This window comes from Saccopteryx leptura, chromosome 1 (assembly GCF_036850995.1).
Source record: "Saccopteryx leptura isolate mSacLep1 chromosome 1, mSacLep1_pri_phased_curated, whole genome shotgun sequence".
NCBI lineage: Eukaryota > Metazoa > Chordata > Mammalia > Chiroptera > Emballonuridae > Saccopteryx > Saccopteryx leptura.
This window is the reverse complement of record NC_089503.1, coordinates 105,289,546-105,316,917: the sequence shown is the minus strand read 5'-3', so window position 1 is coordinate 105,316,917 and position 27,372 is coordinate 105,289,546. Positions and strand designations below refer to the sequence as shown.

General features: G+C 41.7%; 2 protein-coding genes across 6 annotated transcripts in view; one reads left to right on the top strand and one right to left on the bottom strand.

Moving 5' to 3' along the window:
* DLAT (dihydrolipoamide S-acetyltransferase) overlaps window positions 1-15,300 on the top strand; it is a 32,905-nt gene extending 17,605 nt beyond the window's left edge. For both annotated transcript variants that reach the window (XM_066373366.1, XM_066373375.1), the window contains exons 9-14: window positions 2,501-2,593; window positions 2,926-3,033; window positions 6,137-6,252; window positions 11,810-11,972; window positions 12,838-12,974; window positions 13,441-15,300. In XM_066373366.1, the coding sequence (XP_066229463.1) occupies window positions 2,501-2,593; window positions 2,926-3,033; window positions 6,137-6,252; window positions 11,810-11,972; window positions 12,838-12,974; window positions 13,441-13,570 (747 nt within the window). In that variant the 3' untranslated portion in view covers window positions 13,571-15,300. The remainder of the gene's footprint in view (window positions 1-2,500; window positions 2,594-2,925; window positions 3,034-6,136; window positions 6,253-11,809; window positions 11,973-12,837; window positions 12,975-13,440) is intronic.
* On the bottom strand, window positions 8,542-27,345 carry PIH1D2 (PIH1 domain containing 2). Of its 4 annotated transcripts, none has more exons than XM_066373421.1 (7): window positions 27,203-27,345; window positions 25,695-25,899; window positions 23,583-23,706; window positions 22,909-23,154; window positions 21,913-22,175; window positions 18,622-18,752; window positions 8,546-9,667 (listed from the first exon to the last, which is right to left on the bottom strand). In XM_066373421.1, the coding sequence occupies exons 2-7, from the start codon at window positions 25,869-25,871 to the stop codon at window positions 9,637-9,639; spliced, it is 972 nt and encodes a 323-aa protein (XP_066229518.1). In that variant the 5' UTR covers window positions 25,872-25,899; window positions 27,203-27,345; the 3' UTR covers window positions 8,546-9,636. The 4 variants fall into 4 exon arrangements, with proteins under 4 accessions (XP_066229537.1, XP_066229518.1, XP_066229528.1 ...); XM_066373431.1 differs by having other exon boundaries at window positions 8,546-9,655; XM_066373412.1 differs by having other exon boundaries at window positions 8,549-9,551.
* Window positions 27,346-27,372: the final 27 nt, after the last annotated feature.

The following is a 27,372-nucleotide window of genomic DNA, read 5'->3' as shown; positions in this document are numbered from 1 at the left end:
ATATTTTTAACATTATTTCTTTTTTATTAAAGATTTGTCTGCGAGCCAGATGCAGCCATCAAAAGAGCCACATCTGGTTTGCGAGCCATAGGTTCCTGACTCGTCTTAATCCCTTTCACATTTCTGTCTATACCTCAACTAATCAACCTTCTAAAAACCATTAATTTTTCTGTACCTATGAATCTGTTCATTTGTTTCATTTCTTTAGATTCCGCACATAAGTGAAATGATACAGTGTTTGTCCTTCTTTGACTTATTCCACTTAGTACATACCCTCTAGGTCTGTCCACACTGTCACAAATGGCAAGGTTTAATTATTTTTCATGGCTGAGTAATGTTCCAGTTTGTGTGTCCACCTCTTTATCCATTCATCTATTGACAAACACCTAGGTTGCTTCCATATCTTGGCCATTGTGAATAATGCAGCAGTGAATATAGGGGTGCATATATCTTTTCAAATTAGTGTTTTATTTTCTTTAGATAAGTACCCAGAAATGGAATTGCTGGGTCCTTTTTTGTCTCTTGTTATAGCCTTTGTTTTAAAGTCTATTTTGTTTGGTACAAATATTGCTATCCCAGCTTCTTTCTTTTTTTTTCTTTTTTATGAAATATCTTTTCCATCCTTTTACTTTCAGTCTGGGTGTGTTTTTCAATCTGGAGTCTCATGTAGGCAGCATATGTAAACGTCTTGTTTTTTTATCCATTCAGTCACCCTATGTTTCTCTGTTTACTGAGCCAACTGGCCAGGGCTGACCTAGGTGCTTTTCAAACTGCTGTCTCTGTCCTAGGATTCAGAAAGAACACAACCTGGGTTTTCTACAGTCCATTGGCTCTCCTACACATAAGCCCCACTAGTTTTCTTTATTTCTTTTTTTTTAATTTAATTTAGAAAATTAAATTTGGCTCTGGCCTGTTGACTCAGTGGATAGAGTAGCAGCCTGGCATATGTTCATCCTGGGTTCAATTTCTGGTCAGGATACACAGGAGAAGCAACCATCTTCTCTCCCCCCTCTCCTCCTTCTCTCTTCCCCTCCATTGGTTCAAGCAGGCCTGGTGCTGAGGATAGCTTGGTTGGTCTGAGCATTGACCTCAGGTGCTAAAAATAGCTCAGTTGATTTGAGCATCAGCCCTAGAGGGCTGGCTGGGTGATTTCAGTTGGGGCGCATGCAAGAGTATGCCTCACTATTTCCCTTCCTCTCACTTAAAAAAAGAAAAAAGAAAATTAAATTTAATTGGGTGATATTGATTAATGAGTATACAGTTGTCCCTCGCTATATCACGGTTCACTTTTCGTGGTCTCAGTGTATCACGGATTTTTAAATTGTATATATCTAATTTTGTATCTCGGATTTTTCGCTATATTGTGGGATTTTGCATTATATAGGTATTTTTACATATTTTAATTATTTTGCGGTAAAATAAGCAAAATAAGTATGGGAAAGGTTAATAACAGTGTGGGAAAGGTTTATAAGAGTGTGGGCAGGGTTTATAAAGCCTTAAAATATATATAAATAAAATAAATATAAGGTTGCTATTTCGCGGATTTTCACCGATCATGGGGGGTTCTGGTACCTAACCCCTGTGATAGACGAGGAACCATTGTATAGGTTTCAGGTTAACATTACAGCATTTGAACTGTTGATTATATTGTGTGCCCATCACCCAAACTCAAATCATTTTCCGTCTCCATATACAGTATTTATCCCTCTTTACTCCCTACCTTCCTACCCCACACTGGTTTTCAAAGCTAGGTGTTATGGGTGCTCCTCTTCCTGGTGCAGATCTCCCAGGCTAGGGCTCAGACCCCTCCCTCTCCAGAGATTACCTCTACAGTTGTGATATCCCTCCCACTTGTGAATCACCGCATGGGGAGTATGGGGTAGGGCAGGTCCTGACTCGACCCCTCCTACCCATTTCAGTGTGGTTTTTTCTTTATGTCCATAGTTGTAGAAAATCTGTTCTGCTAGTAGTCAGATTGTTCTCAGAGATAGCTGTTCTATATGTATGTAGTTGTGGTTTTGGTGTCAGTGAGAGGAGGTGAGCTCAGGATCTTCCTGCTTCCTCATCTTGAACTTGAAGCCAGGACCCTTGCTCTTGAATGCCAATTTAGCTTGTCCATGAAATGTCGTTCCTCCTGGATGGTGCACAGACCCCGCAGGAAATGTATCTTGGGATGGGATTGCCAAGTCACTCTTAATTGCTTTTTTTGAAGATAACTTTTCAAAAAAATTATTTTGACTAATCATTTAAACATACCCTGGCTCAAAGAGCAGTGACACTTAAAACATGATTACAGAATTCTAAAAGTAAAAGTTAAAAACAAAACTCTTACAAGTACGTCCAAATCTGTTTCCTTTTTGCTCCCTTGGGATAGAAATAGCTGTTTTTCTGTAAGCCTTTTAATTTTATTTTGTCATCTGTACAACAGTCACTAGTAGTTTCTAATTGCTTATGCTAAGGTTGAGCCACAGTGACTAAGAGCTTTTTTACCTTTCCATAGGCTCCAGCAGCTGCTGTGCCACCCCCAGGTCCAGGAGTGACACCAGTTCCTACGGGTATCTTCACAGATGTCCCAATCAGCAACATTCGCCGAGTAAGAATGTTACCGTAAATCTGGAAGTAAAATGGTTGGGGACATCTATATTGCATCCGTAGTTAGAACCAGACTTAGTTGGGAGTCTTAGGTGATTAGCTTCAGAGATGTTTGGTGTGACTAGTTAAACCATTGGGGATGAACAAATGCTGTGCTCTGTTGAAGGGCTGTTAGAGGACAGGTGAGGTGCAGCCCTCCATCCTCCACGTGTGATGATGCTGCCTTGGGGGTAGGTGCTACCCGGGAGCAGGGATTGGGCAGCTAGAACCCTGACTCAGGTCAAGTCGCAGCTGAATGCAAGATAAAATACTGTTGAATCTCTTCGATTTCAGGTTATTGCACAGCGGTTAATGCAATCTAAGCAAACCATACCTCATTATTACCTTTCTGTTGACGTCAACATGGGAGAAGTTTTGTTGGTACGGAAAGAACTTAATAAGGTAAAAGCCTGGAAATTCCAACTCCATAAATTCTAAAAAATCTTGATTTTTTTCCCCACTAACTATTGACATTTTTGCCCGCATTTTTTGTAACAGTATGTGAGTTGATCACGGGAAATGGGTCTCATTGTAATTTTAACTAGCAAAGGCTATCCTGGAGAATTTCCATTTTTCTAACCTTTAATTAAAGCCCTTTTTTGTTTTTTAGTGAAAGAGGGAGAGACAGATAAGAGAGAGATGAGAAGCATCAACTTGTTGTTGCAGCATTTTAGTTGTTCATTGATTGCTTCTCATATGTGCCTTGACCAGGGGACTTCATCTGAGCCAGTGACCCCTTTCTCAAGCGAGTGACCTTGGGCTCAAGCCAGCGACTATGGGGTCATGTCTATTATCCCACGCTAAAGCTGGCGACCCTACAGTCAAGTTGCTGAGCCTGCACTTAAGCCAGCGACCTTGGGTTTTGAACGTGGGTTCTCAGCATCCCAGACCCACGCTTTATCTACTGTGCCACCACCTGGTCAGGCCAAAACCCATCATTTAAAATTGGCTTTGCTATGGGTCAGTTTTAGCCTCGCAGAGTTACTGGTTTTGTGAGGCTACCTGAGGGTTTTGATAGGTAAACAGTATATTACTTTGTGTTTTTAGCTAAGTAGCAAAAACTTTCATAGTGTTTAGCATAAGGCACTTTTGGGAACACACATAAAGCATAGCTCTTCTCTGTGATTTAATCTTATTGAAACTATGCGTGTGAGAAAAGGAGGCAATTAAAATATTTTTTTTCAATTGATAGTGAGGGAGACAGAAAGAGAGAAGCATCAACTCCTTGTTCCACTTAGTTGTTCCATTTAGTTGTGCATCATTGATTGCTTCTTCTACATGCCCTGACTGGGGGTTGAACCCGCAGCCTTGGTGCACTAGGATGACACTATCCATTGAGCTACCCAGCCAGGAACAAGGCAGTTTTTATTAAAGTAAAAGTATTTATTTGTGTATTAGTCTCTTTGTGGTAATACTCCTCATCTGGTAAGTTAAGTGTTACAGGAGTTCAGAGAATGTGGAGACCAGTGCAGATAGTTGGGGAATTCAGAATGGTGCAGGAAACTTGGTTGACCTATGGAGAATAGAAAGCATTTGTATTGGCAAAAGTTACAGTTCATCCTTACAGTGGTATATCAAAAAGGGTTAAGTGCAGCATTTGTAGGAGATACTTTACCCTTTCCAGAGTGGACATACTTGTTGGTTTAGGAAATACCTTGATTTAGCAGAAGAATTTTGACTTGATGAATTAAACATTAAGGCCCTGGCCGGTTGGCTCAGCGGTAGAGCGTCGGCCTAGCGTGCGGAGGACCCGGGTTCGATTCCCGGCCAGGGCACACTGGAGAAGCGCCCATTTGCTTCTCCACCCCTCCGCCACGCCTTCCTCTCTGTCTCTCTCTTCCCCTCCCGCAGCCAAGGCTCCATTGGAGCAAAGATGGCCCGGGCGCTGGGGATGGCTCTGTGGCCTCTGCCCCAGGCGCTAGAGTGGCTCTGGTTGCAACATGCGACGCCCAGGATGGGCAGAACATCGCCCCCTGGTGAGCAGAGTGTCGCCCCATGGTGGGCGTGCCGGGTGGATCCCGGTCGGGCGCATGCGGGAGTCTGTCTGACTGTCTCTCCCTGTTTCCAGCTTCAGAAAAAAAAATGAAAAAAAAAAAAAAATTAAACATTAAGTAAAAGTGACATGATGATAGCAATATCTTAAGAAAAATTAGTCTCATAGACATACTGGCATATCTTAATGGTAGAGCTATTTTTGCATGTCATATAAGCTTGAAGTGATTGATGGTGATAAGGATCTGGATTAGGGGTTTTTATTAAGAATGGTGTAGGAGCTTGCCCAGGCAATGGCACAGTGGATAGAGCATCGGACTGGAATGTGGAGGACCCAGGTTCAAAACCCCGAGGTCGCAGGCTTGAATGCGGGCTCATCTGGCTTGAGCGTGGGCTCACCAGCTTGAGTGCAGGGTTGTTGGCTTAAGATCATAGACTTGATTCCATGGTCGCTGGCTTGAGCTCAGAGGTGAACAAGGGGTCACTTGCTCTGCTGTGAAGCCCCCACCCCCGTCAAGGCACATATGAGAAAGCAGTCAATGAACAAGTAAGGTGCCGCAGCAAAGAATTTATGCTTCTCATCTCTCTCCCTTCCTGTCTGTCCCTGTCTGTCCCTCTCTCCGTCTCTTTCTCTGTCTATAAAAAAAAAGAATGGTGTAGGAGCCTGATCTGTGGTGGCGCAGTGGATAAAGCATTGACTTGGAATGCTGAGGTCTCTGGCTTGAGTGAGGGATCATAAATGTGACCCCATGGTCATTGGCTTTAGCCCATAGGTCGCTGGCTTGAGCAAGGGATCACTGGCTCAGCTGGAATACCCTGGTCAAGTCTCATACGAGAAAGCAATCAATGAACAACTAAGGTGCCACAATTATGAGCTGGTGTTTCTCATCTCTCTCTCTTCCTGTCTATCCTCGTCTTTGCCTCTCACTATAAAAAAAAAAGAGGAAAAAAACATTTGATATTGATTCTTCTTTTAATGTTTGGTATAATTTACCAGCAAAGCCACCTAGGTCTAGGCTTTCCTGTGGGGGTAGATCTTTATCGCTTCACTTTCTTTAGTAATTATAGATCTATTCAGAAGTTCTGTTCCTTTTTTATTTTGTTTTGGTAGTTTATATCTTTCTAGGAATTTGTCCATTTACCTAGGTTATCTAATTTGTTGGCATATGGTTGTTCATAGTATTACCTATACTCCTATTTATTTCTGTATGTTAGGTAGTAATGTCCCCTATTTTTGTCAATCTACCTTTGTTGTTTTGTCAGTCTTTTTAAAGAACTTTTGCTTTTGAGGTAAATGGAATTTACAGAATACAGTTAAAGCAGTGCTTAGCAGAAAACTTACAGCTATAAATGCATATGTTACAAAAGATGAAAGAACCAAGTTTTGGTTTCATTTCATCCTTTTCACTTCAGGACATTTGTATATTCTCCCTCATTCTCTTTTTTAAGATTATATAGTTTCAGTATTTGGGAAGAGAATTTAAGAAACTACAATGGTTTCTTGTCTTTGCAGATGTTAGAAGGGAAAAGCAAAATTTCTGTTAATGACTTCCTCATAAAAGCTTCAGCTTTGGCCTGTTTGAAAGTTCCTGAAGCAAATTCTTCTTGGCTGGACACAGTTATAAGACAGTGAGTATAATGCTGTGGGGAAAATGTTTGAAAATAACATAAAACTATTTATGAGACAGTGCTAAATTTACTTGGTAAAGATGACAAATTCTTTGAATGATTTCAGGAAAGGAAATACGTATATAGATATCTACAGTTAAGTTGGTAATGACTTTTACAAAGTTGATATGGTTTTTACCAGTTAGTTCTGCTAAACTTTGTAGGGGGGCAAATTTTAAAGCAAACCAAACTCTTTATTATATGATGGTGGCACGCGACTAGCATGGTGCTCAGGTTCTTTTGTTAGGATCACCTTATGAGTTAGGTGTTTCACTTCCATTTTTAGATGAAGAAACAAAGGCTTAGGGGTAACTGTCCTGGAGTTACATGCTAGTGAGTGGCAGGACTCTGGCTCCAGGCCTAGGTTTTTCTGACATGTAGGCTTTCTCATATTGTTAGTATTCAGTCTTTATTAAAATAATGTTAAAATATTGCAGCATGGCTTACAGTGACCTACTCAGCCTCCCACGAGGCGAACACAACTTTTAAATTTTTTATGGTATTTACCTTTATATTTGTAAATAACTTTTTTGTTGCCTTTTATGGACTTCTAAATTTTTTTTAAGACTTTATTTATTTATTTTTAGAGAGGGGAGAGAGAGAGAGAAAGAAAAGGGGGGGAGGAGCAGGAAGCATCAACTCCCATATGCACCTTGACCAGGCAAGCCTGGGGTTTTGAACCCGCGACCTCAACGTTCCAGATTGACACTTTATCCACTGCCCCACCAAAGGTCAGGCCTGGATTTTTAAATTTTTTGCTTTATGGATTGACTTCCTATTAAAGAGGATTAAGATATAGCTTTATTATACCCTTCCTAAACACACACCCACCCATCATTCTATGACATTGATTATAGCACAAGTTTGGAATCAGTTCTCAGGGTTAACATTTTTATGCCTATGAATATATTGTTTATGACTAAGACATATAATATGCCATGAGTACTCACCTGCTTTTAATGATTGAGAGAGGGCTAGTGTTCTGTGTGCTCATCATGATCCCCGAGAGAATGCTAAACCATTTTTTAGTCTTCTCAAACATATCATACTTCTCATTACGTATCAGGTAATCTACTGATTTTTTTTCCTTGGTCACACCTCTCTTCCTTATACACTATATCAGTTTTATGGGGCTGCCATTACAAAACACACATGGTATCTTTAAACAAAAATTTATTTTGTGAGTTCTGAAGGCCAAAAGTCTGAAATCAGAGTTGGCCGGGCTCTGCTCCCTCCAGAAGCTCGTGGGAAGAAGCTGTTCTTGCTTTACCAGCTCTGGTGGCCCCAGGCATTCTTTGACTTGTAGCTGTGTCGCTCTTACCTCTGGCTCCATCTTCACATGATCTTCTCAGAGTTCTTGTCAAGACATCTGGCGTTGGTTTTAGGGCCCACCAGATAATCCAGGATGATAAGATCTCAATGTCCTAATTACACCTGCAAAGACCTTTTGACTAAGTAGGTTTCATTGGTAGATTCTAGCATCAAGACATAGACATACCGCCTGACCAGGCGGTGGTGCAGTGGATAGAGCATCGAACCGGGATGCGGAGGACCCAGGTTCGAGACCCCGAGGTCGCCAGCTTGAGCGCGGGCTCATCTGGTTTGAGCAAAAAGCTCACCAGCTTGAGCCCAAGGTCGCTGGCTCAAGCAGGGGGTTGCTCAGTCTGCTGTAGCCTCCGGTCAAGGCACATATGAGAGAGCAATCAATGAACAACTCAGGTGTTACAATGCGCAACGAAAAACTAATGATTGATGCTTCTCATCTCTTCGTTCCTGTCTGTCTGTCCCTGTCTATCCCTCTCTCTGACTCTCTCTCTCTCTGTCTCTGTAAAAAAATAAAAATAAATAAATAAAAAAGACATAGACATACCATTTACTTATTTATTTAATTACTTATTTGCGAGAGACAGAGATAGGGAGAAGTATTAATTCATAATTGTGGCACTTTAATTGCTCATCGATAGCTTCTTATACGTGCCTTGACTGGGGGCCAGTGACCCCTTGCTCAAGCTGGCGACCTTGGGGCTTCGAACCTGGGTCCTCCCAGGTCATTGCTGTGTCCATTGTGCCACCAGTCAGGCTAGACATAGACATATCTTTTAGAGGGTTGATATGACTATGCATATTATTTGTGTTAGTGTGTTTTCATTTCTCTTTGGTATATTCCTTAGAATGGAATTGTTGAGTGATAGAGTCAATTTATATTTAATCTTTTAAGAATATCTGAAGGAAACCCTACTTAGATCAAAGGATTGAGGTTGTAGGACAGTTTCTCAGTATTGTTCACTAATTCTTACCAAATACCCCTCATTTTTTTGTTCATACAGCTAATCAGTATTTATTGAACATGTTCTGTTTGCTGGATTCAGTGGTAAACAGGATAGGAAACACCATCTCTACTGTCTACAAAGAAGATCATAAACAAATAATATTGTAATAGGATAGTTTATTAAGAAAACAGTGTTTGCTATGTGATATGTTGGCCAGAGCCCAGCTGTGGTAGCTGCTAAAGGCCATAAGTGGTATTAGAGCAGGTCCCTTTGTTTGAAAATGGCAAAAGCCAGCTAGCTCTGGCCAGTGTGTGCACATTGAGGGATTTGGTACCTAAAATCCTCTAAAGTTTGTGCCTAGAAGGAGCTGGAGTTTTCCTTCGTGTGAAAGTTTTACCTTTTTCTCAGTTGTAGAACACTTTATTAGGGGTTTTTCCATAGATAACTAGTTGTGCTGTGGCTACAATTGAAGAGTCAAGGGACTAGAGTAGGGGAAACAATCATTCTTTTCCACTAACCTGTAACTGAAATTTAGTGTTTCCTTCTGTTAAAAAAGTAGAAAACAAATCAAAGGGCTATTGTTAACTGAATATAAATTCAGCTGCCTGCCTTGACATGAAAAGCCAGTGCTTGTGACACAGGTGCTGGTGAAAGGAAAGAAGTTTATTCAAGTGCTGGCCACCTGAGAAGAAGGGGACACTCCTGTTCTCAAAAACCCATCTTAACAGTGCAGATGCCTTGGCCAGATTGTAGAGGGGATTCAGGAGAGGGGAAATGCTAGGGGGAGGGCAGATGTGCAATTTCTCTTCAGGGAAGGAAGTTCTTATCTTCATGGTAGACTGGACTTCTGTGGTCTTCTTGGCCTTGTAACTGAAACTGAAGTTACCAAGTAACTCATGGAGTTACTGTTATTCTGAAACTGGTGTCTCCACATCCCTGCATTCAGGCTGCTCCCTTAGCCTTGTCTGAGAGTCAAAACAGCCAGCCTCACTGTGGAGGGAGAGAGGGGAGGAGCTAAGGTACAGTCCTGTAGTTTCTGCTGTGTCCCATTTTTCATACCATCTCTTGATGTGCATCAGCCAGAGGGTGACAGGCTGTAACGAGAACTTGGCCAGAGATAAAAGTATAGGATTGATATATACATTTAATATGTTACAGGATACATAATTTTATTACTAGATTACATAGTTATAGCCAGACCTGTGGTGATACAGGAGATAAAGAGTTGACCTGGCATGCTGAGGTCGTGGTTTGAAATCCTGGGCTTGCTGGGTCAAGGCCCATATGAGAAGTAACTACTATGAATTGATACTTCCCGCTCCACTCCCCCCCTTTCTTTCACTCTCTCCCCCCCACCTCCTTTTTCTCAAATCAATAAAAAAAAATCGTAATTAAAGTAACAAGCTGGATTTAATATTTACTAAGGTTCACATAATTAGCTTTACAGAAATTCTTTTATAAGCTTATTTAGAATATTCTGGTTTGTTCTTTTTTGACAGAGTGAGTCTGAGAGAGGGACAGATAGGGACAGACAGGAAGGGAGAGAGATGAGAAGCATCAAGTCTTCATTGTGGCACCTTAGTTGTTCATTGACCACTTTCTCATATGTGCCTTGACCAGGGGGCTACAGCAGAGCAAGTGACCCCTTGCTCAAGCCAGTGACCATGGGATCATGTCTGTGATTCCATGCAAAGCTAGTGACCCCACGCTCAAGCTGGTGAGCCTGTGCTCAAGCTAAATGAGTCTGCGCTCAAGCCAGTGACCTTGAGGTTTCAAACCTGGGTCCTTTGTGTCCCAGTCTGATGCTCTATCTACTGTGCCACTGCCTGGTCAGGCTAGAATATTTTTATTTTAATTTTATTCTTGTATTTATTTTTATTTTTTTATTCAGTGAGAGGCAGGGAGGCAGACAGACTGCCACATGTGCCCTGACTGGGATTCACCTGGCAAGCTCACTAGTGGGCGATGCTCTGCCCATCTGGGGCATTGCTCTGTTGCTCGGCAACCATGTTATTTCAGCGCCTGAGGCAAAGCCATGGAGCCATCCTCGGCACCTGAGGCCAACTTGCTCAAACCATTTGAGCCATGGCTGTGGGAGAGGAGGAGAGTGAGAGAGAGAAGGGGAAGGGGTACAGAAGCAGATAGTCTCTTTTCCTGTGTGCCCTGACTGGGAATCGAACCCAGGACTTTCATATACCAGGCTGATGTTCTAGTATTGAGCCAGTCAGCCAGGGCTAATTTTATTCTGTAAACTAGTATCAGTAATATAGCCTATTCATTTCCCCATTACACTGTTAATAGTACTTGTATTGGTGACCAGTAAAAATCAATTCCTTTCTTTTTAAAATTTATTGATTTTTGAGAAAGAGAAACATCGATATGCTTTTCCACTTATCCATGCATTCATTGGTCTATTATTCTTGTATGTGTCTGGAGTGGGGATGGAACCCACAACCTTGATGTATTGGGACCATGCTCTAATGAACTGAGCTACCAGGCCAGGGCTAAAAATCAGTTATTTTTATATCATTCTGTACTTGTTGCAGGTGTATTAAATAAAATATTGTTTTCCTTATTACTACTTTAAAATTGTAGCCATTATTAGACCTGCTGCAAGATCTTGTTAATGAGTTAATACAATAGCACATGTATCATATTTTGGTTTTTGAATAATTAGATAATTAAATTTCAGTATAGTTGTTTACTGTATAGGTTTTTTTCTTTTTTTTGTTAAAAAATATTCTGAGATGAGACCCAAATGCAAAGATGCCCATGGTGTAGAAAAAATTGGAAATCCTTTGTTCTAGGACACCGCCACCCTACATCCTGAGCACTCCTGTTTCTATCACAATGCACTTCTTTCTCTTCATTCTTCCTTTCATCTGCTCAAGCTTCACTTGAAGATTCAGCTCCAGCCAAGCCACTTTATCACAAAATCTAAGGATGTTTTTTGTTTAATTCTCATTGAATTCTGAGCCTCCCTCTCTACCTACAAACGTGTTAGTTGAGGCAGATGGGAGAGTTAGAGAATGCGTGTGAAACCAGCCTACTGGCACATGTACCCTTCATTTCTTAAACGTGTTAAGTCCAGATGGGTGCAGAGCAGAATGGAGAAACCAGGAGAGATACCTCTGGCTGAACAGTAGCACAGACTGAAGTAAATGTCAATATTCTTGCTTAATACATATGCTCTTAATAAACAATGCTGATAATTATTGAGATTCCTTTTCTTTTTTCTTTTTAAATAGAAATCATGTTGTTGATATCAGTGTTGCAGTCAGTACTCCTGCAGGACTTATCACACCTATTGTATTTAATGCACATATAAAGGGACTGGAAACCATTGCTAATGATGTTGTTTCTTTAGCAACCAAAGCACGAGAGGGCAAATTACAGCCGCATGAGTTCCAGGTAAACTATTATTTATTTATCTTCTGAATGTTAACAATTATGTTATTTTTAACGTTGGCATTATACTTTTATTGCATTTTCCACCTTTTATTCTGCCTTTTAGTCTCACTGACACAAGGTCTTGAAAATAAAGAAAAATTGAGTTAACCTATCAAAGGCTGAAAATAAGACATTTTCTAGCCTGACCAAGTGGTGGCACAGTGGATAGAGTGTCAGACTGGGATGCAGAGGACCCAGGTTTGAAACCCTGAGGTCACCAGCTTGAGCATGGGCTCATCTGGTTTGAGCAAGGCTCACCAGCTTGAGCACAGACAAGGTCGCTGGCTTGAGCAAGGGGTCACTCTGTTTGCTGTGGCCTCCCAGTCAAGGCACATATGAGAAAGTAATCAATGAACAACTAAGGTGCCGCAACAAAGAAATGCTTCTCATCTCTCTCCCTTCCTGTCTGTATGTCCCTCTCTGTTCCCCTTTCTGTTTCTGTCACATACACACACAAAAAAGACATTTTCCAGCTTGTATACAAAGGCCATGCAACTGACTTACTCATATTGTAATGATTGTGTATTTTTAAGTGCAGAGTATTTCAATTAGGCCTTTATTGTTTCCTTTCAGCTATAATGATGTTGTGATTCATAAATTGGAACTATGTATTTAAGGTGTACAGCTTGATGTTTTGATGTATACATACATTATGAAATGATCATCAGTCAAGCTAATTAATATGTCATTTCATACACTTTTTTATGATAGTTCAGAGGCTTTTCTTAAAGTAAAAGATCTTAAGGTCTTTTCACAAATGTTAGTTTTTTTCAGATTTATATTAATGAGCAATTAACATGATCTAATTTTAATTTTTTTCCTCTAGGGTGGCACTTTTACCATCTCCAATTTAGGAATGTTTGGAATTAAGAACTTCTCTGCTATTATTAACCCGCCTCAAGCGTGTATTTTGGCCATTGGTGCTTCAGAAGACAGACTGGTCCCTGCAGACAACGAGAAAGGGTGAGTGCCAGAATGGAGAGTGGCTGTAAGCTCACTGTAATTACATTACAACTGATTTGAGGCCCAGTTTTAGAATTACTGGCATGGCATGTTCTAACTTCAGATAGTGTCAGATGCCAAAGAGTAAATATTTAAGGCTTTGTGAGTCCTATGGTCTCTCTTGCAGATACTGTGCCAGTGTCGGGTGAAAGCAGCCATCGGCACTGTGTAAATGAGTTCCAGTAAACTCATTTGGTGGGATTTGGCCTGTGGGCCTTTAGTTTGCTGATCTGTGCTCCAGATGGCTGTTTGTTTTGCTTCTTTACGCTATAAATTTTGGCTAGAAGTCTGCAGGACATAAAGAATAGGTAGAAAATAATATTACCTGGCTGGGAGTATAAGGCCAGAGTTGGCATTTGGACTGTTACTGGCTAAAATCTGGTGATTGCTTTTAGAATACCTAATAATATTTTTTATCTTTTTCTAGATTTGAAGTGGCTAGCATGATGTCTGTTACACTAAGTTGTGATCATCGGGTAGTCGATGGAGCAGTTGGAGCCCAGTGGCTTGCTGAGTTTAGAAAGTACATTGAGAAACCTGTCACCATGTTGTTATAATTAACCCAAGAATTTCTAGACTCTCCAAGGTCATATTGGTTCAGTCTTATCAAGATATAAATATGTTATTAAACAGGTGGTTCTTTTTATTTTAAAGCTAAGCAGTTATTTTTGAGTCTGTCCTGTTAAGTTACTTGTAATGGTCATTGTTGAATTTTTAAAAATTCCAGTTACACTCAAATATTGTGCACATTTAGTAAACACCAAATTTTAAGCTGAATACTCCTGGTCAAGGGACTTGTGGCATAGCCCTTGGGTGATAAGTACTTTCACTGTGTAAAGGTAGAATTGTGTTTTCCTATTGAGCCAGGTACATAAAAGTAACCTGGATAAAACCTTAAGATTTTGAAATTTAATTTCCTCAGATGTTTTCTTTATATTTGAGGAAAAGAGAAGTCAGGAGACTTTGTTCTCTTAGGGAACGGGTTTGAACTGAAACATGATTTTGGAATTTAACCCTAATTAATTTTTTTCTTTTATCTGATCTTGATTTTATCCTGGATGGCAAGAGTAGAAAACTTCAAGGAAAATAAGGGAAATTTTAAAAAGTCAGCATTTTCTTATACTTCTTCAACCATTGTTTATTTTTCCCTGAATCCCAAAATGGTGGTTTTCCCTCCTTGAGATCACACACACACACACACACACACACACACACACACACACACCAGATACTTGATACAAATGAGAATTTGTGTGGGTATTTAAACAACTTAAATGTATAATTCTAAGTAGAATTCTACATTACCTCCAAATAAAAGAATATGCTTACGGAATTTAACAGAGAAGTTGTGAAAGTAGAATTTTTCCATCAATATTAAGTGGTGGTTGCTTGCAAATGAACTTAATTACCAGAACTTACTACTCAAATATAACTTTGGAAAACTATATCAAGTAACAATGGAATAAGTGTACATAAGTAAAATATGGTTTCTAGAGATATGTGCCAAAGTCCACACATAGACTAACAAGTTCTCTGAAAAGAAGAGGGAGAGAGATACTGGGGAAGGGCACTGAAAGATGATGACCAAAGCAAAGGGGTCATTTCTACTTGGATAAAGTAAAAACTGTTAAATGTGTATAAAAAAGTGCCCTGTGTTTTCCCACCCCAGGGTTAACTCGTAAATTAAAAATTTTAATTTAATTTTAATCCTAAAATCCTATTGGTGAGAGAAAAAAATACTTAGGTTGCATACTACCTTATCAGCCTAAATATTTTTTTCCATTTGCCTTTCTTTGGCTGGGTAGGGGGATAATAGTCAAGATAATAAAAATGAATGGGGAACATTATCACAGTTCCAGGCTTTCTGTTGAATTGATGTGCTTTAATATTTGAAATTGTTTTGACTATTTAAAATTAATCTGATAGTGCTTTCTTATATGTAAAATATGGAGCTAGCCCCTGAAATTTAGCTCTTTCACTGTTGAATCTATTTCTAAATGTTCATTATTACATGGTGCACAAGTGACACTCCATATATTCCACAAATATTTCCCTTGTACTGTTATGAAAACATCAATATGGTAATTAGTAATTATAGCTTGAACTGAAGATTACACAGAAGCAACAAGTTTATCACAAGGGACCATCATCAGAATGAGCTACATCTGGTGCAAACACAGGAAACTTCAGCGATAATTCATTCTTTGCTTATGTTTATGGCTCTTTTGTTCCCTTGAAAAAAAATAAAAAGTTGTCTTCTAATAAAAATTGTTGAGTTAAAAATTAATCTGACCTATAATCTAAATCTGGATTCAATCTATCTTACTATAATTCACAGAGTAAAGGTTAGAAATAGTGGTTTGGTTCAGATTGGATTTTCTTTGGATAGCTGAGTGAGTGACCCCTTGCTCAAGCCAGTGACCTTGGGCTTCAAGTTAGTGACCTTTGGGCTCAAGCCAGCAACCGTGGGGTCATGTGTATGATCTTACACTCAAGTTAGTGAGCACGTGCTCAAGCCGTGACCTCAGAGTTTCGAACCTGGGTCCTCCATGTCCCAGTCCAATGCTCTATCCAATGTGACCCCGCCTGCTCAGGCCAAAGTAGATTGTTTAAAAGTGAAACTAGATGTTTTCAATATGTCTCACCTGTTGGTAACTAATTTTTCATCTGTTGGTAATTAATTTTCACAATAAATGATTCAGAGCAGGGATATAAGGCTCTTAACTACAGACACTTTTTGAGTTCATAGAATTGATAAAATCAGGACTGAGTTCAGAAGGATATAATCTAATACTTTTAGCTTAAGGAGTTACTGAAGCACCTCATGTTGGGGTGTGGCACATTGCAAGATGAAAGTGTGGTCTGGCTGTTAGATATTTTACTGCAATCCTGAGGTTTGTGGATGTAGTTACAGTATCTCAAGGCCTGCTCTACAAGAGGGTTGACCAGTGCAAGACTGGATAGGAATGTGTTTCAAGGAAGACTTATCACCTGCTAATGCAGAAGCCCTGGAGTACATGGGAAAGAATCATAACTGACAATTGGTCTAAAACTAATTATAGAAAAATCTGGTCTCTAAATCAAGGACAGTATCTATCTTGAATAATTTCCAATTTTGAGGAAAAAAGATGTTGGTAAGATTCAAATTTATACTCCACAGTTCATTAGTTTATGCTCTTCCTGGGCAAAGTTTTGGTTTTCTTGTAGGGAGGGGGAGGTGGGGATGTTTTTTCAATAAAAAAGTCCATTGAAGTTCTATAAGTGAAATGATTTTGGGAAATAACTAGCATAGTCAACATTTTTTTTTAGGTGAGAGGAGGGGAGACAGACTCCCGCAAGTACCTGACTGAGATCCACCCATCAGCCCCCATCTGGGCTAATGCTAAAATCAACAGAGCTATCTTTAGGGCCTTGCACCAGTCAAGCCACTGGCTGCGTGAGAGGAGAAAGAGGAGGGAGAAGCAGGTGGTCGCTTCTCATGTTAGCCCTGACCAGGGATTAAACCCAGGACACCCATAAGCTGGGCCAACACTCTACTGAGTTAGCTGATCTGGGCCTATATTTAACATTTAAACATTAAGTGTATTAGATGTCCCCCACCTCCCCAAGAAAAGATTCCCCCCCTTTCATTCTCTCTCAAAAATCAATAAATACAATTTTAAGAAATAAGATTAATAGGGACTTTAAAAACTGTTGAACTAAAAACTAATCACAAGAATGTTTTGTTCTAGAGAAGAATTAAGGAATGTTTATGGTTTGATGTGAGCAATGCTCACTTGGGATATAAACTGGGAAGTTGATACCTTTGTATGGAACAAATATCTGACAACTTAGATGAATGGGAGTTGAAAAGTATTTTTAAAATTATTTTCTTTGGCCCTTGCCAAGTGGCCGAGTTAGTTAGAGCATCGTCCCGGTACACCAAGATTTCAGGTTTGGTCCCCTGTAGGGCAAATACAAGAATTGACCAATGGTCTGACCTGTGGTGGTACAGTGGATAAAGTGTTGATCTGGAATGCTGAGGTTGCTGGTTCAAAACCCTAGACTTGCCTGGTCTAGGCACGTATGGAAGTTGATGCCTCCTGCTCCTCCTCTCCTCCCTCTCTCTCTCTCTCTCTCCCTTCACTCAAATGAATTAAAAAAATTTTTAAATCAACCAATGAATGCATTGGTTGGAACAGCAAATCAGTGTTCCTCCCTCCCTCTCTAAAAATCAATACATTTTTTAAATTACAAAAAGTTATTTTCCTAGGAGAAAGACACTTGTCCCAATGTCAACTCCCTTTTTCTTAAATTAGAGTTAGATACTTTTTTGCACCTTATGTGCAATAACACCCAGTTACTATTACTGCATCTTTGTGTCCAGTCCACAGGTCCATGCCCACCTGGGTAGCTGGGATGTCAGCTATTTCATAGAAGTAGAGATTCACAGAAGTAAATTTGCATATCATTACACTGACCTTGTATCTTTATTGTTGGAGGAAACCTTTACTCCTATGGACCATCTTGATGATAAAAAACTTCTTACACAATCTGGGATTTGTGTCTGATGCAAAAATTTACTAGACACAACATTTATTTTTTCAACTAGTAAACAGAATTCCCACATGTTACTTTAGAAACAAATAGAATTTTTCCAAATGGTATTTAAGTTACTTAAGACCATGACAGGCCCTGGCCAGTTGGCTCAGCGGTAGAGTGTCGGTCTGGCGTGCCGGGGGCCCGGGTTTGATTCCCGGCCAGGGCACATAGGAGAAGCGCCCATTTGCTTCTCCACACCCCCCCCTCCTTCCTCTCCGTCTCTCTCTTCCCCTCCTGCAGCAGCCGAGGCTCCATTGGAGCAAAGATGGCCCGGGCGCTGGGGATGGCTCCTTGGCCTCTGCCCCGGGCGCTAGGGTGGCTCTGGTCTCGGCAGAGCGACGCCCCGGAGGGGCAGAGCCTCGCCCCTGGTGGGCGTGCCGGGTGAATTCCGGTCGGGCGCATGCGGGAGTCTGTCTGACTGTCTCTCCCCGTTTCCAGCTTCAGAAAAATACAAAAAAAAAAAAAAAAAAAAAGACCATGACAAACATATTCAAAAACAAGTATATCCTGGCAGTACTGTTTTTAGTAGTTTCTGCTTGTTTATTTGAGGAGAAAGTAAGTTTTTTTCCCATTGATTTGAGAGAGAAGGAGGGTAACTTGCTGTTCCACTTAGTTGTTTCATTTACTTGCACATTGATTACTTCGTGTTTGTGCCCTGACTGGGGGATCAAACCTGCAACCATGGTGCATACAGATGAGAGGGTTTTTTTGTTTTTTTGTTTTTGTTTAAATTGACTTGAGAGAGAGAGAGAGAGAGAGAGACAGAACATTGATCTGCTCTTGTATGTGCCCTGACCGGGGATTGAACTGGCAACCTCTGCACTTCAGGATGACACTAACCAATCAAGCTATCTAGCCAGGGCTAGGATGAATTTTTTTTTTATTTTTAAGGTAACAGATAATCAGAAAATCTCATTCCATCAAAAGGAACTCTTAGAAAACATGAAATGCGCTTTTAAGATAAACCACTCTTTCTTCACCCATAATGAAGGTCCCTTAATTCACCTAAATTTAGTTCTTGACTTACACCAGTGGCATTGTGACGATTAATGTAGCTTTCTCTTTGATAAATTTTGCTGAAGTCATTTCAGTATCCACAGATTCTGGAAGATTCAGATGTAATCTATACTTCTCAGAGACCTCAATCAGTAAATCATCCTAAGAATAATAAACCAAGAGAGTTTAAATATATATATTTGAGACAGGTAGAGAAAGAGAAACATTGTTTGCTGTTACACTTATTTATACACTCATTAGTTGATTCTTGTTTGTGCCTTGACTAGGGATTTATGTGGGTTGTTTTTTTTTTTTTGTATTTTTCTGAAGTTGGAAAGGGGGAGGCAGTCAGACAGACTCCCGCATGCGCTCGACCGGGACTAGATGAGCCCACGCTCAAGCTAGCGATCTCGGGGACTTGAACCTGGGTCCTCTGCATCCCAGTCCGACACTTTATCCACTGCGCCACCACCTGGTCAGGCCCAAGAGAGTTTTGTTTTGTTTTGTTTTTGCATTTTCCAAAGCTGGAAATGGGGAGGCAGTCAGACAGACTCCCACATGCACCCGACCGGGATCCACCCGGCATGCCCACCAGGGGGCGATGCTCTGCCCATCTTGGGGCATCGCTCTGCCGCAATCAGAGCCATTCTAGCGCCTGAGGCAGAGGCCACAGAGCCATCCTCAGCGCCCGGGCAAACTTTGCTCCAGTGGAGCCTTGGCTGCGGGAGGGGAAGAGAGAGACAGAGAGGAAGGAGAGGGGGAGGAGTGGAGAAGCAGATGGGCGCTTCTCCTGTGTGCCCTGGCCGGAATCGAACCCAGGACTCCTGCACGCCAGGCCGACGCTCTACCACTGAGCCAACTGGCCAGGGCTCCAAGAGAGTTTTTTTTTTTAATTTTTTAAATTTATTTATTCATTTTAGAGAGGAGAGAGAGAGTGAGAAAGTGGGGAGGAGCAGGAAGCATCAACTCCCACATGTGCCTTAACCAGGCAAGCCCAGGGTTTCGAACCGGTGACCTCAGCATTCCAGGTCAACGACTTATCCACTGCGCCACCACAGGTCATGTCAAGAGAGTTTTTTTTAAAAAAAGATTTTATTTATTGATTTATTTTAAAGAGAGGAAAGGGAGTGAGGGAGAGAGGGGGAGAGAAGCAGATGGTCGCTTTTCCTATGTACCATGACTGGGAATCAAACCCAGGACATCCATATGCCAAGATGATGCTCTATCCATTGAGCCACTGGCCAGGGCTGAGATTTTTCTTTCTTTCTTTTTTTTTTTTTAACAAAGGCTGATTAAGACAGTCTGGAGACAATGACTAAATCACAAGTCCTTATACTTTTGTTAAAATTTCTACGTAGGTTGCCTGTCTGGGAGTGGCACGGAGGATTGAGTGTTGGCCTGGGACACTGAGGGCCCAGGTTCAAAACCCTGAGGTTGTCGGCTAGAGTGTGGGCTTGTTAGCTTGAGCTTGGGCTTGCTAGCTTGAACATGGGATCATTGACATGAGCCCAACTGTCGCTGGCATGATGCCAAAGGTCACTGGCTTGAGCCCAGTGTTGCTGGCTCAGCTTGAGCCTACTCCCTCCCCCCGATCAAGGCATGTATGAGACACAATCAATAAACAACTAAAGTGAAGCAACCATGAGCTGATGGTTCTCATCTCTCCATGTCCCCTCTGTTCCCAGTCATGTTTCTCTAAAATAAGAAATTTCTACCTTCGTTAAGGATTACATCACAATAAATCTTTGCATTTGACACAAATCACAGCTATTAAGTAAAGAAAGGCCATTGAAAAATGGTTATGTCTAGCCCTGGCCAGATAGCTCTGCTGGTTGGAGCATTGATTGGCCTTAAGTACAGAGGTTGCTGGTTTGATCCCTGGTCAGGGCACATACAGGAAAAGACTGATATCCTTGTCTCTCTTTCACTCTCCCTTCCTCTTGCTAAAATCAATTTTAAAAAATGGATGTCTAAAAAAGATTTGTTGGGTATAGCCTGACCAGGTGGTGGCACAGTGGATAGAGTGTTGGCCTGGGATGCTGAGGACCCAGTTTGGAAACCCTGATGTCATTGGCATGAGCGTGGGATCATAGACATGAACAAGTGGTCACTGGCTGAAGCCCAAGGTCGCTGACTTAAGCCCAAAGTTGCTGGCTTGAGCAAGGGGTCAGTGGCCTGGCTGCAGCACCCCCATCAAGGCACATATGAGAATGCAATCAATAAACAACTATGGTTCCACAACTATGAGTTTCTTCTCATCTCTCTCCCTTCCTGTCTGTCTGTCCCTCCATCTCTCACTCTCTCAAACAAAAAAAAAATTGTTGGGTAACAGCACTGATTGGAATTAAATAAAATTTTTACCAGCTTCGATTAAAACTAATGTAAAATAATCTTTGGACCCCAACATTCCATGGACACAAACCACGCTGAGTGCTCAGCATCTAAGGATGGCATGTTGTCCAGTTCTCTCTTTAGATGTGATCAAATGTGGGGGGAACCTTCGCAAAGAATGGAATTGAAGGTGATGGAAAACAGTGGAACTAGGTAGGGGACTAGGTAATAAAGGAATCTGTCATGGCCCTAAGTCAGAACATCTTCATCCAGGAAAAGGGACCCTTGGAATACTGTCTATCAGGATTTCAGCATTGCTGTAAATCAGTGACTGCTGTGTGCCTTATATTTTTACCATTTCTAAACTGAGACTGTTAACTGTGGTTATCTTCTCCCTGTTTCAAATCATATGGTGCATGAGGTTGTGGGAGTAGATGACTTGTCTTTGCAGTTCATAGGTCTGGTTCAAGAGGAGCAGAATGCAGACTATGAGGGCAAAATCCTGTACTTTACAGTCTGATCCTGGAATTGGAGGTATCTTCCTTGGGGAAAGATGCAAATATTTGTGACAAAAAGACTGGACTGGGGTGCACTGTAGGATTGTTGCCAATTATTTGATCTTTTGTAAGAGGATTATATGTGTATCCCGGCCATGTGAGAAGAATATTCTTCCCTGTCTACTGATGTACGTAGGAGTTGGCGTAATCACTTACTTTGGGCAATAGAATGAGAGTACAAGTGATATATGCCATGACTGACAGGAAGTTTTAGGATTCATTGCACAGTTTGGCCATTTTATTTTCCCTCTGCCAGGAGAATTGCTTCTTCACCTGTATCTTGAAATGTATAAGACTTGTGAGCAGAGTAGGTCTAGCTAACATGTAACTTGAGCAAATTATTGTAAACCACTGAGATGGTGGAGTTTGTTACTGCAGCATGAAATAGTGAATGTCGACTGACACAAATTTACAGTATAAGCTACTCAACCTACCTCAGAAACACTAAGGTCACAGAGAGATACTGAATTAACACCAGGTAATTCAACTTTTAATTCAATCTTCAATGGTTTCTCATTCTGATCTGCCACAATTTTTAACTCATGGGCTGGTCTCTTCATCTCCACCTGGGTCTCTGAACTGGAAATCTCTTCTATCAGGCACCCTTTTTTGCCTGAAACTTGGTCGTTTGGTAGTAAAATTTGAGGGAGGTGATCTCGATTGCTCACAGTACTGCTTATCTGTTCAAGGGTTAGTTCTTTATGAAAAAAAAAAAAGATAAAAATCACAAAATTAATCAACAACATAAACTACTCTCAGGCGGTAAGCTGCTGTATATGTATTGTCAGCCAAGAAGGGAGATAAAGCTGCAGCTAAATCAGTTTGGGAATCTTACACCAAAGAGATGTAAAAATTTAAAAGTTTACAGGAATTAAAAGTCCCAGGACATGCTAATATTTCTTTTTTTTTTTTTTTTTTTTCTTTTTTCTGAAGCTGGAAACAGGGAGAGACAGTCAGACAGACTCCCGCATGCGCCCGACCGGGATCCACCCGGCACGCCCACCAGGGGCGATGCTCTGCCCACCAGGGGGCGATGCTCTGCCCATCCCGGGCGTCGCCATGTTGCGACCAGAGCCACTCTAGCGCCTGAGGCAGAGGCCACAGAGCCATCCCCAGCGCCCGGGCCATCTTTGCTCCATTGGAGCCTCAGCTGCGGGAGGGGAAGAGAGAGACAGAGAGGAAGGCGCGGCGGAGGGGTGGAGAAGCAAATGGGCGCTTCTCCTATGTGCCCTGGCTGGGAATCGAACCCGGGTCCTCCGCACGCTAGGCCGACGCTCTACCGCTGAGCCATAATATTTCTAATATCTAATCTTTATCTTTTTCTATTTTGTTTCACATCTTTTAAAATTGAGATTTATAGTTTGCAAACTGTACACAGGATACAAAATTTTACAATCAGTTTAATTTCCCATTTATCTTCAAAAACTCACCCTTTCTCATATTCTCTCTTAGATCTGTGGGGTCAGTTTGGCTTCCCATCAGATTTTGTTTCATCCTTTGAGTGCTTCCTTTTACTTTGAATTTGGTAATATGGTAAAAGTGTGAGAGCGTGACCTGGAGTTGTTCCTCAATGCATTTCATGGCCATTCGTATTAACAGATCTTTCTTCACTGGATCCTTTTCTGCTGCCTGGAGCACATCAGGATTGTAGGCAACATCGATGACTTTATATACATCTGTGTGTAAAATAAAGAAAGCCAAAAAACCCAAAAAGACTATAAAAGACAAACATCTGCATGTGAGATTCAGAGGGTGTGAGATAAAGACAACTTGTTTCACTAATGAAACTGTCAGGTAATATATTAAGCCAGAATCCTGGTAAAGCTAGAAAGTGTAAATTCTATGCCTATATATTTGAGAGGCAAGCATAACATGTACACAAAATTTCAAATAGGGCATTTTTTGGTATTTTATGTGGGTTTAAAACAGCTCATATTGTTACATAAACAGTATTAATTTGCTTAAAGGTGCATTTATTAGTCATTAGCTACATTATAGCAAATAAAATGTTTTACATGCAATATCTTTTACCAAGTAAAGTTTGGTTTATGCTATTCCCATTAAAAATTTTTAAATGTAATTTCTGTCCTGTAATTCTGTGTACCTGATGTTTCAGACACATCTTCTGGTCTCCCAAGCCTTACAGGTACTGGATGAGTGGCTGACTGGGGAGCTGGAATCCTCTTCCACTGACATATGTTGATAAACATTGTTCTATCTTTTGGTTTCTAGAAATCAAATAATTTTGCATATCTTTAAACCTAGTTTTTTATTTTTAAGAAATATTCTAAAAGTAACTCATCACAAAATTTGAAGAGTGAGAATTTTAGGTTCCAAGTAAGTCATTACATGTATTAAAACTGTTTGAGAAATTACTATTGTTACATGATTTTCCCAAAGCTTTTTTTTTTTTTTTTTTTTTTTTTTTACAGAGACAGAGAGTCAGAGAGAGGGATAGATAGGGACAGACAGATAGGAAAGGAGAGAGATGAGAAGCATCACTCATCAGTTTTTCGTGGCAACACCTTACTTGTTCATTGATTGATTTCTCATATGTGCCTTGATCGTGGGACCGTGGGGCTACAGCAGTACGGGTAACCCCTTGCTCAAGCCAGTGACCTTGGGTCCAAGCTGGTGAGCTTTAGCTCAAAGCAGATGAGCCTGCACTCAAGCTGGCAATCACGGGGTCTCAAACCTGGGTCCTCTGTATCCCAGTCTGACACTCTATCCACTGCGCCACCACCTGGTCAGGCTCCACAAAGCTTTTCATAAAGAATCAAGCTGGTGCCTGATCAGGCGGTGGCGCAGTGGATAGTGCGTCGGACTGGGATGCGGAAGGACCCAGGTTCGAGACTCCAAGGTCACCAGCTTGAGCGCAGGCTCATCTGGCTTGAGGAAAAAAAAAAAAGCTCACCAGCTTGAGCCCAAGGCCCTTGGCTTGAGCAAGGGGTTACTCGGTCTGCTGAAGGCCCGTGGTCAAGGCACATATGAGAAAGCAATCAATGAACAACTAAGGTGTTGCAATAAAAAACTGATGATTGATGTTTCTCATCTCTCTCCGTTCCTGTCTGTCTGTCCCTCTCTCTGTCCCTGAAAAAAAAAAAAAAAGAATCAAGCTGGTACTCACAGGGGTTCTAAGCAGCTGTTCCTGGTGCATTTGTTTGACCACCTTTTACTACTTCATTAACTCTCCAACTAAGTAAGTTCTCTTTATTTATTTATTTTTTATTTATTTATTCATTTTTAGAGAGATAGGAGAGAGAGAGAGTGAGAGGGATAGAGAAAGGGGGGAGGAGCAGGAAGCATCAACTCCCATATGTGCCTTGACCAGGCAAGCCCAGGGTTTTGAACTGGTGACCTCAGCATTCCAGGTTGACACTTTATCCACTGTGCCACCACAGGTCAGGCAAGTTCTCTTTATTTAAAAAAAATCTCTTTGACCTGGCTGGATAGCTCGGTTGACATGCAGGGATTGGCCCTTTGATCCCCTGTCACGAGTCAGCGGGGCTTGTAATTTCACAGGTCTGAGGTGGAAACAGTGGAGGATTAGAAAATAAACACAGAAAGAAAAGGATGGGATTGGGAGGTCTTGTGTGATAGCCTACCAAAAAGCACCTGTACTCCCAGAAGCTTTATTTTTATTTTTTACAGAGACAGAGAGGGATAGATAGGGACAGACAGACAGGAAAGGAGAGAATGAGAAGCATCAATCATTAGTTTTTTGTTGCGACACCATAGTTGTTCATTGATTGCTTTCTCATATGTGCCTGGGGGGGGGGGTGCTAAACAGAGCAAGTGACCCCTTGCTTAAACCAGTGACTCCGTGCTCAAGCTGGTGAGCCAGTGCTCTAGTCGGCAACCTCAGGGTTTTGAACCTGGGTCTTCTGCATCCCAGTCTGACACTCTATCCACTGTGTCACTGCCTGGTTAGGCTACGGTTTTCCCAATAAGTCATTACATTACATTACTTTTACTTTTTATTCTAGCAGAAAAAAATGGCTAATTTTGATATCTTCAAAATATCAAATATGAATGTTCTATTTTTGCTCCTTCAATGCGATCTTCCACCGTATATTTCATTTTCCATTTAGAGTGGCCATTACCTTCAAGTGTTCCTGTGCTAAAGTATAGGAGCAAAAGCTTAGGGTAAGCTACTCTCTGGTTACTGCACGATCGTTTCAGGACCTCCCCATCCCTGGGCAACAACTCTACACACCAGGATTCTTGTCTGCAGACAGAGCTGTGGTTCTGGGGCGGCACAGAGTTGTCTGCCCTCTTTCAGCTGCTGTTGAATGAACTTCTCATAGCCCACAGGGTTACTTTCAGCCAGCTCATCTAGGAGATTCCAGAACTGACTAGCTTGGGTGAGCAGATCCTTTGAGGAGGATTTCATGATAGAGGTGAACAGGCCTCTTCAGTCCCTAGAAAGACAAGAGTTAAGGGGAAAAAATTTGTGTAACTATTGATTCATTTCTTCTTTTAGGGGAGGAGGAACAGGTCAGAAATTGTTTTGGTAAAGTCAGCAGTTATCCTTAACACCTGTGTCTAAAAGACCGTGGCTCAGACTGACTAGGTGGTGGCACAGTGGATAGAGCCTCAGACTGGGACGCGGAGTTCCCAGTTGGAAACCCTGAGGTCACCGGCTTGAGCACGGGGTTGTTGGCTTGAGTGTGGGATCATAGACATGAACCTAGCTCTGCTGTAGCAACCCCCCCTTGAGGAACATATGAGAAAGCAATCAATGAACAACTAAGGAGCTGCAAGGAAGAATTGATGCTTCTCATCTCTCTTCCTATCTGTCCTTCTCTCTGTCTCTCTCAGTCTCTGTCACAAAAACAAACAAGCAAAAAAACACGACTGTGGCTCAACACCACTTTATCTTTTGCCTTATTCTCAAATTATCTAGCCTGACCTGTGGTGGCGCAGTGGATAAAGCGTCGACTTGGAAATGCTGAGGTCACCGGTTCGAAACCCTGGGCTTGCCTGGTCAAGGCACATATGGGAGTTGATGCTTCCAGCTCCTCCCCCCCTTCCCTCTCTCTCTCTCTCTCTCTCTCTCTCTCTCTCTCTCTCTCCCTCTCCTCTCTAAAATGAATAAAAAAAACAAAAACAAAAAAACATTATCTAGTACCCCTTAAATTTTCACGTGGTGTTCTCTCATGAGGCTGTAACCTCTGCATAGACCCTCACACGCCCTGAAGAGAACAGAGTATTCATTTTAGTCTAGATTTCTGGCGGTTTCCTTTCTCCAGCCCCTGGATTTGGGCTGACTGGGGCTGAACCCGGTCTGGAAACCGCCGAGGTATGTGGTGGGGGCCACACGAGACGGCCTCATCGCTCAGCACAGCATAGTCATTAACAGCATGGACTCCGGAGCCAGAATGCCCAGACTACACTCTTGGCGCTATCACCTGCCAGCTGTGTGACCTTGGACAATGAATGTACACATACGCGTAGGTTTATTCTCCTTAGAAGGAAAACGACACTGCCCATCTCCTAGGGCTACTGTGATGGCTAAGCAAGCTGATGAGAGAGGGCGGAACACTTGCTGGACGCTACACCAGGACAGTTCCCGGGCACCCACCCCACCGATGCGGGAAGGTGTCCCAGCGTATCCTCAGAATGAGAAAAGGAGAAGCTTTCGGTTCTTCGAACACTACAGTAGGGTTAGACGACAGGGGGGACCGGACGAACCGACAACCTTCTAGCGGTCTGCGAACCTACCTTTTAGTTTTCGGATGAACCGCGACGCCTGTTACCAGAGTAACCAGACAGGGTGCGGTATGTAATACGGTCCGGAGAGGTCCGGGAGGCAGAGAGGTCCTTTCACATCTAGTTCCGGATCTCTCCTTCCTGCTCCGGGCCTCGCTTCTTAGCTGTAGCTGAGCCCGGTC